The 13,875-nt window shown below is 53.0% G+C and overlaps 7 protein-coding genes across 7 annotated transcripts; 2 read left to right on the top strand and 5 right to left on the bottom strand.

The window, feature by feature from the left end:
* Window positions 1-43: 43 nt before the first annotated feature.
* On the bottom strand, window positions 44-1,317 carry CC77DRAFT_1083045 (neutral protease 2-like protein; the record flags this gene model as incomplete). Its single annotated transcript, XM_018529376.1, has 3 exons — window positions 44-66; window positions 112-918; window positions 1,074-1,317. 3 exons carry the CDS (start codon window positions 1,315-1,317, stop codon window positions 44-46), a joined length of 1,074 nt encoding a protein of 357 aa, XP_018379578.1.
* A 1,410-nt stretch (window positions 1,318-2,727) lies between these two features.
* Window positions 2,728-3,287, bottom strand: CC77DRAFT_949404 (hypothetical protein; the record flags this gene model as incomplete). The annotated part of the gene is made up of 2 exons (XM_018535255.1): window positions 2,728-2,833; window positions 2,914-3,287. The coding sequence occupies 2 exons, from the start codon at window positions 3,285-3,287 to the stop codon at window positions 2,728-2,730; spliced, it is 480 nt and encodes a 159-aa protein (XP_018379577.1).
* A 1,304-nt stretch (window positions 3,288-4,591) lies between these two features.
* CC77DRAFT_1100163 (hypothetical protein) lies at window positions 4,592-6,516 on the top strand (the record flags this gene model as incomplete). The annotated part of the gene is made up of 2 exons (XM_018530050.1): window positions 4,592-5,839; window positions 5,889-6,516. The coding sequence occupies 2 exons, from the start codon at window positions 4,592-4,594 to the stop codon at window positions 6,267-6,269; spliced, it is 1,629 nt and encodes a 542-aa protein (XP_018379576.1). The 3' UTR covers window positions 6,270-6,516.
* A 57-nt stretch (window positions 6,517-6,573) lies between these two features.
* On the bottom strand, window positions 6,574-8,618 carry CC77DRAFT_1026007 (hypothetical protein). Its single transcript, XM_018526176.1, has one exon. It carries the CDS (start codon window positions 8,149-8,151, stop codon window positions 6,931-6,933), a length of 1,221 nt encoding a protein of 406 aa, XP_018379575.1. The 5' UTR covers window positions 8,152-8,618; the 3' UTR covers window positions 6,574-6,930.
* CC77DRAFT_573518 (hypothetical protein) lies at window positions 8,407-9,069 on the bottom strand. The gene is made up of 3 exons (XM_018532290.1): window positions 8,948-9,069; window positions 8,857-8,892; window positions 8,407-8,804 (listed from the first exon to the last, which is right to left on the bottom strand). Exons 1-3 carry the CDS (start codon window positions 8,962-8,964, stop codon window positions 8,561-8,563), a joined length of 297 nt encoding a protein of 98 aa, XP_018379574.1. The 5' UTR covers window positions 8,965-9,069; the 3' UTR covers window positions 8,407-8,560.
* A 306-nt stretch (window positions 9,070-9,375) lies between these two features.
* Window positions 9,376-10,022, top strand: CC77DRAFT_1001805 (hypothetical protein; the record flags this gene model as incomplete). Its single annotated transcript, XM_018523162.1, has 2 exons — window positions 9,376-9,554; window positions 9,609-10,022. 2 exons carry the CDS (start codon window positions 9,376-9,378, stop codon window positions 10,015-10,017), a joined length of 588 nt encoding a protein of 195 aa, XP_018379573.1. The 3' UTR covers window positions 10,018-10,022.
* Window positions 10,023-10,112: 90 nt separating this feature from the next.
* Window positions 10,113-13,737, bottom strand: CC77DRAFT_1026005 (hypothetical protein). Its single transcript, XM_018526175.1, has 2 exons — window positions 12,636-13,737; window positions 10,113-12,240 (listed from the first exon to the last, which is right to left on the bottom strand). The coding sequence occupies exons 1-2, from the start codon at window positions 13,341-13,343 to the stop codon at window positions 10,339-10,341; spliced, it is 2,610 nt and encodes an 869-aa protein (XP_018379572.1). The 5' UTR covers window positions 13,344-13,737; the 3' UTR covers window positions 10,113-10,338.
* Window positions 13,738-13,875: the final 138 nt, after the last annotated feature.

The raw sequence follows: 13,875 nt of genomic DNA, 5'->3' as shown, positions 1-13,875 counted from the left end.
GATTCCACCTCCCTTCGCGAAATCTCCAATGTCTTCTTCAACATTACGCGCAGTTTAGACGCACATCTGCAAACTAGTTAGCACATATTACGCGACGGAGCATGAGCTTACAGTTAGCAAATAGCGTATACGAATCTGCATTGTTCAGCGCCTGCTCGGTCGAAAGCTTAACCGAAGCATCATATCCATATGCCAAATCCTGCGTGCTTGGGCTGTAAACGCTCGAAGCGTGCGTCGTTTCATGCAAAATCGTAGTTCCTCGATCAAATGTTTTACATCCCGTCGTAATCGGGATGGTGTTAGTGAAGAAGATTGGACAGTACGTGATGGAATTCAGCGTAGGCAAAGTGTACGCGACTATGCTTCCCCCCGAGCAGAAGCTGTACTGGTCTGTACAGTACGATGTCGTTCCTGGTGATGAGGTGCCACAGTCCTGTGCAACTGCGCTCATTCGAGCAGAGACCTGGTTCCTAACGCTTGTTGATGTTGATTTGAAGAAAGTCCCTAGCCTGCTGTCTCCGGCTGCGGCTGCCGTCGCGGCACCAGATGCCAGCTTTTGGCAATTCGATAGTGCTGTCCTAAGGTTGGTAAGACGATCACCAGTGCAGCCTGAGTCGACGATAGTACGTTTCGCTAGTGACTCGCGGGCGGCAGCCGCCTTAGTACCATCAACAGAGATGCTGAGTCTATTGGAGTCGTATCTCAAAGCGCCTACAAGCTCGGTGGAGGTCCCGTTGGCGTACGGTAACACGCCGTTGGCGAATACGTCGAAGCTTCCACCGCTGCTCAGGTCGCGGAATGCACCAGTCTCGACGGCAAACTCTCTCTTGCCCTTGGACTCCAGCATGAGGAAGTCATCGGCAGATAGGGCACTTGGATCAAGCTGAATCGTGACACCCTCAAACGGCACCCTCGTAGCTAAGTGTTTGTCAGCGACAACTCATTCGGCTAGTATGACAGTGTGAGGACAGCCCAGTCTTGAAGAGCCGTGGCTTCTATAGAGGCGCGGATGAACGAAGTATTCAATGTGGTCACTCTTGGTTAGGGTAGTGAGAAATGAACTTGCCGCTTACAACCACTGTTAGAGTACAATGTGACCCGCTCAACAGGTAACGTATCGTCCAGAAGGGTTCCGGTGCTGAGAAGGTTCAAAGTGGTGTCACCGGTGTTGGTAATGACTACCTTAACCACCGTGTTCTCCAAAGCGGTCAGCTGAACATTGAGAGGGTCTTCTGTTTGAAACAAATTGACGGAAGCGGCAATAGTGTATGAAGACAAGGCCAAGAAGGCGACCAGTGGGCTGGCAAAAAGCTTCATATCAGGAAATAAGCTGAGCAAAAGAACTAGACGAACCGATAGAAAGAGTGTGAACTACGATGTCGCATTGAAACACAAGAAGTCTTTATAGCGCAATTCTCACATGTTGTTGAAGAGGCCTATGCAGCAAAAGCCATTAATGTAGAGCTTGCATACGAAATCCTAGAACTTGATCCTACCGATTGGAATCTTACTAGGCAATAGAATGTGAGACAACAGTGAGCTGGCTCTAGTCTCGTAACCTCCACTACTGTGCCTCCTCATTGCATGAGGCGTAGCAGCTCATGAGGTAGAGTCTTACATATCCACGAGTGGTAGAAGAGGAAGCAAACGGCCATCCCACGCTTCACTCCACACCTAATATATTTTGACTGTTTCTGGCGAATTGGCCGATGCGCATCTAGCATGCGTTCGTGGAAGGTCATGTTCGTGATAAGTGCTAGACTCTTTGGCAGCAGTTTCCAGCAGGTAAGAACGATACTGGATAAGGAAGTTACAAATGCAGCCAGTCTTCGGCTGCATTCCTTTGCGTTGCCCGTTCATCCGGGCGTTTAGCGATTTGGGAGCGGGGACCGAAGCAGGCCCAATGACTGCATCCTTGACTCTCAGGCATAGGGAGGCGAACTCTCCCCTATCAGCTCCTATAGTGGTTGGTCCAGACCTTTGCACTCTTCGGTGGTAAACACAATAGGAGAAAACGGCAACGCTGCAAGAACTGTGGGGAACAATAGATGCGTTAGCGATGTTCATGCAGAACGTCGGGTGCCTACGGCAGCCTCGAACATTTTGTATCAGTTGAAATCTCGAAAAAGGCCATGTTATTACGTACTACAGCCGCTCGTATTAGAAAGATGTAAGGTTGCCCAAGAAGAAGCCAAACATATTGAGGGCTTCAACCACATGACGTCAGCGGGGCAGATTGCAGAAGGGCCAACTACTGCGAGGAAGCACTCTGTTTCAGAACCTGATCTGATAGATCCAGCGCATGTATAGTCTTCGACTTGGTGAAAAAGGGACCAGTGCATATGTAGGCTTGCCCACTGTCCCGTTACCCACGAACCTGTTCAACTCGAAATCGCGCTTTCCACTGATGCACTCTGAATCCAGGAAGTAGTTCAGCTTCAGTGGCACATTATACATACTTATATGTACTTCTCATGCACGCATATTGCGACTTTAGTGTTCTCAGAAGTGTATATCAGAACTAAGAGCATTCACGATGTTGTCCAGGCAAGGGAGATATATACCTTAGCACGCACCTTCTATACTCTCCTTTCAGGGTTCTGTTGCCTGCCTTCTACGAAGCACATCAAGGACCAATGTAGAATTAATGAAAGCCAGAGATTGTGATTGAAATGGTGAAATTCAGAAAGATTAAACAGTTAGACTACTTCAATAACGATCCACTCTTTACTCGACAATAGTCACCGCAGTAGGTGTGACATCAAACTCCTGCTCAGGCGCAACAAACTGGTTGTAGATCGCCTCGTGAGAGCCAGTGAAGTTGTATCCAGTTCTGCAAGTCCATTCATTAGTCACATGTTCACCTTTTCTTGAGAGCAGCAAGAAGGTACAAAGAAGACTTACGTGTTCAACGGTTCGTAGGGAGCCTTCTCAAAGCTCAACAAGATCTGGTCTGGAGAGCCACTGGTGTCGCTAGTCCTCTCGCTGAACTTTGCAGAGACGCCGTTGTTGACGCCCTCCAAGATGCGGCAGGGTGCGTACCAGTTGCCCTTGCGGTACCAGCCGTTCTCATAGCCGGAGCAGTATGCCTTGACACCGAGAATCTCGCCCTCGATGCTCGGTACCGAGATGTTGAAGTCATAGTAGCAGCCACTGCGTGCGCAGCCGGCTGACCACCCCTCGACGTGCCACGTCCAGTTGGAGGGAATCTTCGGTTGCTCGGTTTGGGTGGTGGGGGCTGCGATGGCGCCGGCAGTGAATGCGAGGAGAGTTGTGAAGGAGACCATGTTGATGGATTTGGTGTTGTGGGTCGGCAGGTTGTTATATATGGGAGGTTAATGTGTTGTGGTAAGCTTCTGTTGGGTCAGAGTCTGGTTATGTATCAAACAACTCTTCGAGGGTCATCTGCCTCTTATACTAGAGTTCAACGCATCGTGCGGAATTTGTTTCCATGAACGACATGTCCAAGACCCGAGCGTACCGACTCCTATTGTTCGTCGGATATTTGGCCGCGTAAGGTGTCACTGGTGTATCCAAGCGTGCCACCGAAACGGCCCGCAGGCTGCCGATCTCAGTTGAGGTGCACCCTTGGGTGATCAACCTGCGCCGTTGAACCCTACCAAACGTCATCCCATATACTAGTAGTGGCGCAAATACGAGGCTGGTGCTTGGCCGGTAGGGCTTAACGTCGGAGTAATGAGTTGGTGTCTTATTTTTGGAGCTGGTGCCCATTGTACGAAGGAGCTAGTTCCCCGGACAAGACTCGGACCCTCTGCGCTTACGTCATTAATCGTACATCTACATCATGGCGCCTGCTAGAAACATCTTCATATCTTTTCGCACCGCGTTGTTCTGTCCGTCACTTGAACCACGAGCTGCATGTTGAGGCGAAACACGATGCGCCTTTTTTCTTCTCTCTCCAAGTCGTTTTAGTGCGGCATTCTATGGTCGACTAACTGACTAGGCAGGGTAGTACCTCACTGCGTCTACAGCTGGCAGCGGCTCGGAAGAAGGATGTATCCGGCCGGGGAGACCTTCAGGTTTTGATATGCTGAAGAAGTACACATATTCAAGCCCGTGGGCAGTCAGTGATTTACGTTGAGGCAGCCTTGATCAGACATGCACTCGGCATACGACTATAGTCCTGAGCAGATATACAATCTTGGTTGAGATTCTTCGAACTCTACGAACTGGAAGTGGAATGTGTAGGTCAAGCGGTTCGCTCCATCATCATGTTGGCGTTCCCTCTCCTTCGAATGCCTTGTTTGAATGCAAGACGCTACGTGCGAAAGTAGTTATCGTTCCTAAGTTCTACCCTTCTAGGAAATACTCCAAAGTTACAGGCCATGTTTTACATTGTTGAGAGGCCTTTGAAAAAATTACAAGTACCTCTAGGGCAACGTAAGCGTCTTCACTGTGAAGGTGAAGGACGAGAGAAGGACGCTAACCTGCCTGCGCACGGCCCGCTTGATTAGAGAGAGCAAACGAACTCTCTCACAAGTGTCAACAAAACACCACACGCCGCTGTCAAGACTAACTTGCACTCCCTCGATTCCCAGTATCCAGCGCGGCGAACCAACCCTCCCTCATGATGGCCGACCCAGGCATCACCGCCACGTTCTCCGATCTCCCGACTGAGATGAAGGCGACTATCTTTGGCTATCTTCGACAAAACGATCACAAAAAGTCGGCTTGCCTTGTGAGTCGCGGTTGGAGAGATATAATGGCGCCGATTCTCTGGGAACATCTTACACTGGAAATCGCAACCACCTTACCAGGAGAACTGGCTTGTCTGCTGAACCCAAATGACGGAGTCCTTGCCCATGTGCGTTCTATCGACATCCGCCCAGGACTGGACGACCCGGAAGAGTTCGAGCTGAACTCTGAGTTCGGAATCGCTTTTCGATTGATCTTTGGCGCCCTACAAAAAAATTGTCTTTCGACGCTCAGATTCTACATCGACATCAGCATGACCACATTGCTAAGTGTCCTTCAATCCCAGCAAGCGCTCGAAACACTTAGGCTTCAAGGCTTGACTTCGAACGGAAGCCTTTCTAACGACTTGTGTCTCGCCACGCATAGTTCGTGGGTCACGCCTACGTTGCGCAACATCAGGTACCTTCGAGTTACCGTTGGTGATGGGGAGCAAAACACGTACGAGCACAGCGCCTTTCTTGTCAAGAACACCCCAAAACTCAAGTACCTGAATTTAGATGGCTTCGTCGATCCTTTACCTGACTGGTATGGGAACGATGCACTTGGAGAACCAGGAGCAGCCACTCAGAGTCTACAGCTGGACCACCTTCAATTGTCTTGGCTGGATCTCGAGACTTACCCTGCGTCGCTTTTCACAGTTATTGACTTCTCTGTTCTTCGCGATCTCTTGGTCATGGAATGCGACAATGTCGGGGCCTTTCTTACTGCTCTCGTTCCAGGGGCTTCACAGGTACCAGCTTTGAAAAGGCTAGAGATGGTATCTTCGTTATTGCCTCCCTCGGACGCGAGTTTGCAAGCGATCGAGACTCTGGTGACATCCACTCCTTCACTACAAACCCTTTGGTTGGATGTTGGTAAAGGGCGTTTGATCGATGTAGCATGCCTGGCTGGACATGGAAATACGTTGAAGCGTCTTGGTCTAGCAGCTTCATCGAGAACGCAAGGTCCATACTACTCTGCCCTTGATCTTGATAAGCTACTGACACAGGCGCCAAAGCTTGTGGACTTAGCAGTCAGTCTTTGCCCGATCAACCTTGGTCACGTTCGGCATCTTGGTGCTAAGTTCAAGCTGTTCAAGCAAACCGGTAACGACTACGTTCTCAGTGAAACAGAATTCCTCTTAGTACGTACGTAATCTCCATACATAAGTCAATTGCTAATAAATGGACCAGATTCGTATTGCGAAACATCAAAACCTCCAGTCACTGCGGATTCTCACACTACCCAGCATCGATTATGGAATGATTCCAAACCCGAATATCGTGAAGGGAATTGACCTTCCGGATGAGCATGTCTATACCTCAAAAGTAATGATGCAGGCATTTGCTACAGAAGTCTTTCGTCTGCTCGCTAGAAATGGGTCCAACATCAGAGCTCTAGCCATATCGCCGCAAGTCAGGAGTTCTACTAAACGACCTGTCTCCGATGACAACGGACACCGTTGGCCCCGCTACTATTACAGATACGACGTAACTGGTGCCATGAGCGGTCAAGAGCACGTTGTTGCTGTCCCGACACCTCCGGCTGAGTTTCCAATCCCCGTCCCGACTTGAGACAGGCAGCTATGGAAGACGTCTTAGCTCCGACGAAAGAGAGCTGGGAGAGGGAGTGAGAAATCGTTCAAGACACCTAGGCCGTATCATTGTCTGAGGCCAGGTTCCGGTACTGTATAGAGATGTCAAGGCGGAGAGTTCGGTTTGAGTGCTGATAGAAGAGCTCACCAAGGCTGCGAGATTGGAGGTCATACCAGTATTGCTCGAGAAACAAGACTTCCCTATATATCAGTAGAACTGTAGCAGCCATAGTGCTTCAATACATCACAGTTCACCAACAACATAACCAAGCAAACATGTAAACCGAGACTTCATAATCTTCATTCATCATCATAGCAGGTATATGCCTTCCTGGCTTCAAGCCTTCCCCTACCACACACACCTTCTGAATAAACCTCCCAGGTGTTGCCAAGTTTTTGCCTCCATTTTGACATCAACCCTTCATATCTACAAATACAAAGACGGTCGCTAGATACGCCGCCACAAAAAGAAATCCAAGTCGTACCCAAGCCCATAGAGCTGTGGGAAAAAGAGACACAAAAGACACGCTCGCAGTGCTGAGAGAAGGAACATAAGACAGAACAAAGATGGCTAGAAGAGCTGCGCGAAGCCATCAAGGCAACGCCGCTTTGAAGTTTGGATTCACCGGTCCTCCCGCCCACTAAGCGGCAGGTTGAGCCCCAAACTCCGCGCCGCCACGGCCCCTTGGTGCACCTCCACGACCACGGTATCCGCCGCCAAAGCCGCGACCACGTCCACGGCCGCGTCCACGACCTCGACCACCACGGAAGCCATCGACGCTGCCCTGGCCAAAGGTCTCCATGTTCTTCTGGCGCTCTTGGCTCCTGAACTCTTGGCCACGCGTGGCAGCCTCTTCCCTATCCTTGAGTTCGCTCGAAATGTTATCGAAGAAAGAGCTCTTGTCGTACATGGATCCACCAGGGATGACGACCTCTTCTTTTTCTGTGGTTGCGGTCTCGACAGCTGGAACAGCTGGAGCATCACCCATTGGCGAGCCAGAGGCGATGGCTTCCTTAATCAAGTCCTGCTTGTTGAACTTTGCGTTTGCGGATTCAAAATCGAAATCGGTTGTGGGCACCTCCATCTTGGGGTGTTGCGGATGAGCGCCACCCCGTCCTCCTCTTCCGCCTCGACCGCGGAACTCGCCTGTTCCTCGCTGACGGGGCTGGTGCTGACGGCTCTGTTGATCGCGCATGCCCTGTACCTGTTGTGCCAGGTTGTTCATGGGATCTGAGACAGGAGGTTGACTTGGTGGTTGACCTTGCACTTGGCCCTTGTTCTGGAGGTTGAGCTTGGCCATAGCCTCGGCGACAGCGGCAGTTGCTAATTGAGTAGCATTCTGCTGCTGAGCAGCACTGGGCATTTGTACGGGAGCGGCAGCACCTTCTTGGGCATGAGGCGCCGTCTTTGCTGCTCTCGGGCTTGGAATCGGAACAGCGGGGATGATTCGTCCACCCTTGGGTCCGCTAGGCTTACCCTTGGACGGCGGTTGAGTGGTTTGAGGATGGGGTGGTGCCAACGCAGCCGAAACATCGGGCTTTGAGTCGACTGGTGGTGGAGGAGCCTGCTTACCAGCAGCAGCCGGCGTTGGCGTTGAGCCAGATGCCTTCGCGCCGTTCTTTTGTTGTGGTTTGGCTGATGCACCATCTGCCTCGGCGACCTTTGGTTGCTGTGGCTGACCTGGCTTCTCATCCTTGCCTGCTTGGGGACCTGATGGGCCCCGTTGACCTTGTGGGGGTTGGTTTTGGTTCAAGCCGGGAGGGCCAATGGGCATGTTAGGCGAGAACGGACCAGGAGGCTGGTGGAAGCCTTGGCCTGGAGGGAACCAGCCTGGAGGCGCACCAAATGGAGGCGGTGGCATGCCAAATGCGCCTGGTGGGCCTCCAGGACCTGGGAAAGGCCCTGGACCGCCAGGGAAACCACCTGGAGGGCCGAATCGGTTGCCATATGCACCACCAGGGCCGCCAGGTCCACCGAAGGGAGGGTATCCACCAGGTGGGAATTGACCTGGTTGGGGAAAATTCGGCGGCGGTTGTTGGCGGCCGGCAATGTCTTGTGGACTGCCTTCTTGCCGCGACTGGGGTTGTTGTACCTGTGGCGCATGCGTCGCGTCAGCTTTGCTTCCAACAAAATGTGACAGGAACAGATTGTAGGTAAGGATCTCAGAAGGAAGGCAACGGAAAATATCCACACGGTTTTGCGCTCTCGGTGGTTTAAATGATTTACATCCGAAAATTTTACATCATCGAAAAAGAAAAGGAAGGGTGGTGTCATAGACTTACTCCGATGATGGCTGGGTCCTGGGGCATTGCAGGCTGAGCCTTCTCCTTGACAGGCTCTTCAATGCGCAGATCCTTCACATCGCTGCCTCGGAAGACAATCTGCTCGTAAACGACGTCTGATGGCGGGTATTCGTCTTTGCCGCCCTTGCGACCCTCTGTGCCAAAGGAGCGCACATTGTCTAATGAGACTGTGGAGGCTTCTGAGTTGATCTCAACGAGAGTGCCGACATAGCTGCGGGATGTCAGTCGCGTCGCACAATGAACCGACGCGATGTCAAACTCACCGGATGTCGCTCTTTGAGATGAGAGAAATGCGAGATCTACGCGTCCGACGTCAGCTGGAGCTCCAGCTCGAATTGGAGAGCTGCGACTAACCCGATGAACTCGGACATGGCTGTGTAACGTGGGTATCAAAACGGGTATCGAAAGGAATTGAAGCTCAATGAACAAGGAAAGAAGGCGGGAAAGTGGGTGTGAAGGGGTAAAGTGGTGGATGGAGGAGTGAGGGGTGAGAGAAGGTTGGAGAGCTCCGTGGTCGTGGGCTGAAGCTGAGAAACTTGGCGCACGTTTAGCGAGGCGTAGTCTGGAAGCTTGAGCCTCATTCATCCACCTCGGGCTACCTTTACCCCACAGTACCACCAGCAGTGTGTACAAGCCCGATAGGCTGCATCCATGCTTCGCCGTAGCAGATGAACCCACGTATCTTTAGGCCCTTGAGGTCGTGACTTGTTTGCTCTCTCTAGAGGTTTCTATACTTGGACCAGGCTTCTTTGTTTGGGCTTCTGATTGCCCTCGTCCTCGCCATGAGCGTTACCAGTACTACCGAGGACGGCCTAAACGACATCTACGAGGCCCTAGATCGCTACAACTGGGACGATGACATCGAGTTCCAAGCCGGGCTGCAAGCCATCATTGGCAGCAACAGTACTCCAGAGCAGACGACGGAGCTAGCATTGCGCGCGCGATGCTTTTACTATGCGAGGTGCGCCACCATGTCACCTATACAATGATAGACAGTATGCTAACAAATCTCCAGGAAATACAACAAGAACATAGACTTCAACGCCTACAAAGCCTACCGCAATGCGCGTAACCGACCTCCTCCAACCCCGCCAACACCCCACAACGTCCTTGCCTCCTCGGTCGTCGACGAAATGCTCCCACCCGGCACCGCTACACCCAATGCGTCCACAACCAGTCTGCCTATGAGCACAACTAGCGAGCTGCCTCCAAGCACCGAGGCAAGTGGTATCATGCCACCGCCGACAACCACAAGCGAACCACCCGCGCCATACCCAACGTCATTTGCGCACATTGTCGAGTTGATTACGAGTGGGAAACCGGTGCCGGGGATCAAAGAGATTCCCCCTACCGTGTTGGAGGGACAGGGCACGCAGCCGAGTAAGCCCAAGAGAAAGAAGCCGTGGGAGAAGGATGAAGCTTGACATGTTTTGGAGGGTGGCGTAAGACGCATAAACAATACCCATGTTAGAACCGGTTGCAAGGCATATCACATGATTGGCTATCCAAGATATGACAATATGATGCATACAATTCCAATACAGCCTATACACGCTATGCTATCTGCGCACATCCAATTCCGACATACAAGATTTTCCCATCCATCCCGAATCCAATCCCAAAACAGCAACTGGGGTATATAGCAGAACCAACCTCCCAACCATACGCCCAATTATACACAAGAAATCCTTCCCAAAATACAGCATCTTCCACCCCTGTGCTGTCAAGCGAAACGAAACAGACTGCTACAAGACAGCCTCAAGAATCTTGTCCTTGAGACTCTTGACCTCCTCTTCCTTCTCCCACAATCTGCGTTGTGCGTCGAGGAACTTGGTCTTCCACGCCGCTGGCGTCTCGTTCCTTTCCAACTCATCACTTGCTCTTGAACTCTCTCCTACAGCTTCACCAATCTCCTCACTCGAACTGCTTATCTCAAGGCCCTTGACAACCCACTCCCCCACCAAACCCCCAAAATTCACCCCGAAGAAAACATCAAATGTCTCTTTGATCCTTGTCCCGTCGCGCGGGCTCTCCCCCTCTTCATCTTCGTCATCAACAGGTGACTCGTACCCATCTCCGCCAACACGGAACCGTATACATTCTACACGCCGCACGCCTCCTGTCGGTCCGCCAATCCCCACACCAACCGCAGAAGTAAGACCTAGACAACTCGCTATAGCTACACCGAGAGCAGAATCGGACATGACCTTGCTGTTCGCGGGAGAAGTCGAGGAAGAATGGCCAGATGCGGGTTTTGAGTAGAGCGGTTGTAAGATGGCTGTAGCCAGTATTTTCGCTTCGTTGCCCCTCAACCGTTTGCGGCGGTTTGTCAGCGGAGCGCGGATCAGTTCTGCGGCTAGGGCGCGGTTGATCGTCTCGGGCGCAATAGCCGGCAGTGGGGATGTGGCCGTTGAAATATCTGCTGGAGAAGTCTGCGAGCGCGTTGGTGGTGGCGGTCTTGTCTGCGCCGGTGTTTCCGAAGGCGTAATTGCTCCGTGGTATGTCTGGTGTGTCGGTCTATCAGGTTGTTTTTGATACATACTCTGTTGCTCATATTGGTGATGTGCAGGTGAGACTTGGGTTGAAGCGGCGCTTATGGGTGAGGGGCCTAGATTCGTGCCTGGGGAGGAGTTTTCCTCGCCGTTTACGAGGACGGTTGGGGTGACGAGGCGTACAACAGGGTTTCCGACGTTTGGTGGGACTTGCAGACTTAGGCGTTGTTTCTGGGGCATGCCGCCTGTGAATTGGCCTTCCATTTTGGAGGGCGAGATGGCGGATGCGGGGGTTGGGGGGAAGCGGAAGGAGTTCTCAGGAGCTGGGGGGTCGGATTGCGCGCGCTCAACAATGGGGGTAAGATTGCCTGGTGTGCGGTCGATGGGTGGTCCTTCTTTCGTTTTGGGGTTGGCTGGGAAGGTAGTGTAAGGTCCGTCTCGTATTGAACGGTTTTGTGGAGGTCGACCGCGTAGCTTGCCAGTGGACGAGGTGTTACTGGCTGACCATGCCGACGACACAGCAGGACCGTGACGTCGACGAGAGCGCGACCTCGCACTGGACGGGGTGACAGCCGACTGGGGCTCATCGAAGAACGGATATGCAGACTGTGGGGTTACAGCGGAGAGTGGGTGAGGGGTCTGAGGGGTGTCTTGCGTGTTCAGTCGCCACCGTATATGCTGTCCAGACATTGGAGAATCTGAATATGGAGTCAGATTACTCTGACCTAGACGACTTGGTGCTGAAGCTGCTGTCAAAGCTGAAGAAGGCGTGACAGCTGAGACTGAAGTCCATGGGTCTTGAGGTGTGAGAAAGCCGCCGTGGATGTTGTTGGGATGGGCGCTTGTAGGATACGCTGATTGGGGCTGTAGCACGTTGCCAAACGGTATTGACGTGTCCAACTGTGGGCGCTTACGAGCCGGTGTGCCTTCATCGAAATCAATATCGTCATCCCCATCTTCGGCTTTCCGTCGTCCGCGCTTGGGTTTGAACTTGGGATCGAGAGCCCGGATAGCCAGGTCTTCCTCCAGAGGAACCCCATCACGACCTTCACTCGGAAATGGGTTGTGGGGATGGGGTATTTGCAAAAAGTAGGGGTGTTGCTTGCCCAGCAGGTACTCGAAGAAGGCGTCGATGTGCATGGCGCGCATCCATCGCTGTTGATAGTTAGCAGAGCTCATGAGGACTGAGGTGTCAAGTGGTATCGCAGATTCAAGATGGCTAGGTCGCGACAAGAAATCCTGCGCACTCCTCTGCCTTGCAGAAACCACAACTGCGACCCAGTCGCGAAGTACAATTCATTCCAGGTATGTCAGTCCTGTAAGTGGCTCGGCTCGCATACTGCGCCGGATACCAACTAGATGGTCCCGATCACAATGAGGCGTTGGAGGCTGATATCGACTGCGCCGCACAACCCGGATGACATGCATGAACACAGTGTTGGAACCAATGACGCCAAAAGACAAAAAGACTGAAGAACCAATGTATTGGTATGAAAATGACTCGGCGATTGCCAGCCACAAGGAAGGACAGTGAATTGAAGAGCTCTTACCTTTAGCCTGACGGAGTACTGCTGCACCTTCTGCGTGCTTTGCCCCTCGTCTGTGTTTGGCGGCTTGACTCCCAGATCCAGGGCCAGTTGTGTCCATGTTTTGATTTCTTTGGCGTCAAACTTGCGTATCAGCTCGAAGAGAGTCCATGTGCTGAAGGCGTTTCCGTCGCTCTTTGGCGGCGTGCGAAACAGCTTGACGAGTTCGCTCGTGTCGATGGTGGTGGGGAAGTTGGGGTTGCAGTAGAGGATAAAGGTCGCGTAGGCATGGTCGATGGTGTCGTCGGACACGTCGCGCGATGGAGTGTCGCGGTCGGCGGGCTCGAAGTGCGAGGTCACCTGGCGCGGCTGGCTGGTGGGGGAGATTTGGGCGAAGCGCGGCGAGGCATTCGCAGACGCTGGGGGAGTCTGGGAGCTGCGCATGTCGCCATAGAAGCCGTGGCCGAGGTGACTGGCATTGTCGGGCTGAAGTAGATGACTGGACTGGGCCTGATGGGGGACCGCCGACATGGGCGTGTGCACATTGCGGCTGGCACCTGTGCTCTGCTCCAGTCCCGGATCGATTGCTGGTACACGACCGCCGCCTGGGTGCCGAAAAGGCGAGTAGGCCGGCCCGCTGCCAGGCCCGGAGTGTTCGTAGTGTTGGTGGGCGTTGGCTGTCAGGTGCAGACTGTGCTCCGTCTCTGCCTCGTCGCCAAAGTCGACCTGCATGGTTCTCCACGGTGTGTCGCGCTCTGCTGCTTCCTCGGCCCGTCAGCTTGCCATGAGAGCCTGGGGATGAATCGCGACCGCGCTAACACCAATAGCAGGCCATGGATATAGCCCGTAGAGAGTGATCAACGCCCAAGGTTTGCTTCTTCAGCCCCCAGAGGGATGTCGCAGGCAGCGGCTGCTGTCGCAACGGGGCCTGCGAGTCCAGCGCGAACAGGTCCAACGATAGGATGCGATGCGCCCAGCGCCGTCGCGAGATGTTTCCCGCCGCGAGATGTTTCTCGTCGCGAGAGGGCGATTACGTCGTTTGCCGTGGCAGCGCGCTATGAGGTCGCGTCGTCGAGGGTCCAGCGGGTGGTAATTTGCGGTCCTTCAGGTGTTATGGCGGGTCGTGCCTGCCTGCTTCGGGGCATTTTGGTCAGTTATGACAGCTGAGCGGGTACCCCAGCATCGTCGCTTCTATTTTTGGATCCTCCAAACGCACCACCTCTGACCACACCCCATGTCGCTGCACCATCATCACCCCTACTGT

This window comes from Alternaria alternata (genome assembly GCF_001642055.1).
Source record: "Alternaria alternata strain SRC1lrK2f unplaced genomic scaffold CC77scaffold_34, whole genome shotgun sequence".
Taxonomy (NCBI): Eukaryota; Fungi; Ascomycota; class Dothideomycetes; order Pleosporales; family Pleosporaceae; genus Alternaria; species Alternaria alternata.
This window is presented reverse-complemented; position numbering and strand designations above follow the sequence as displayed.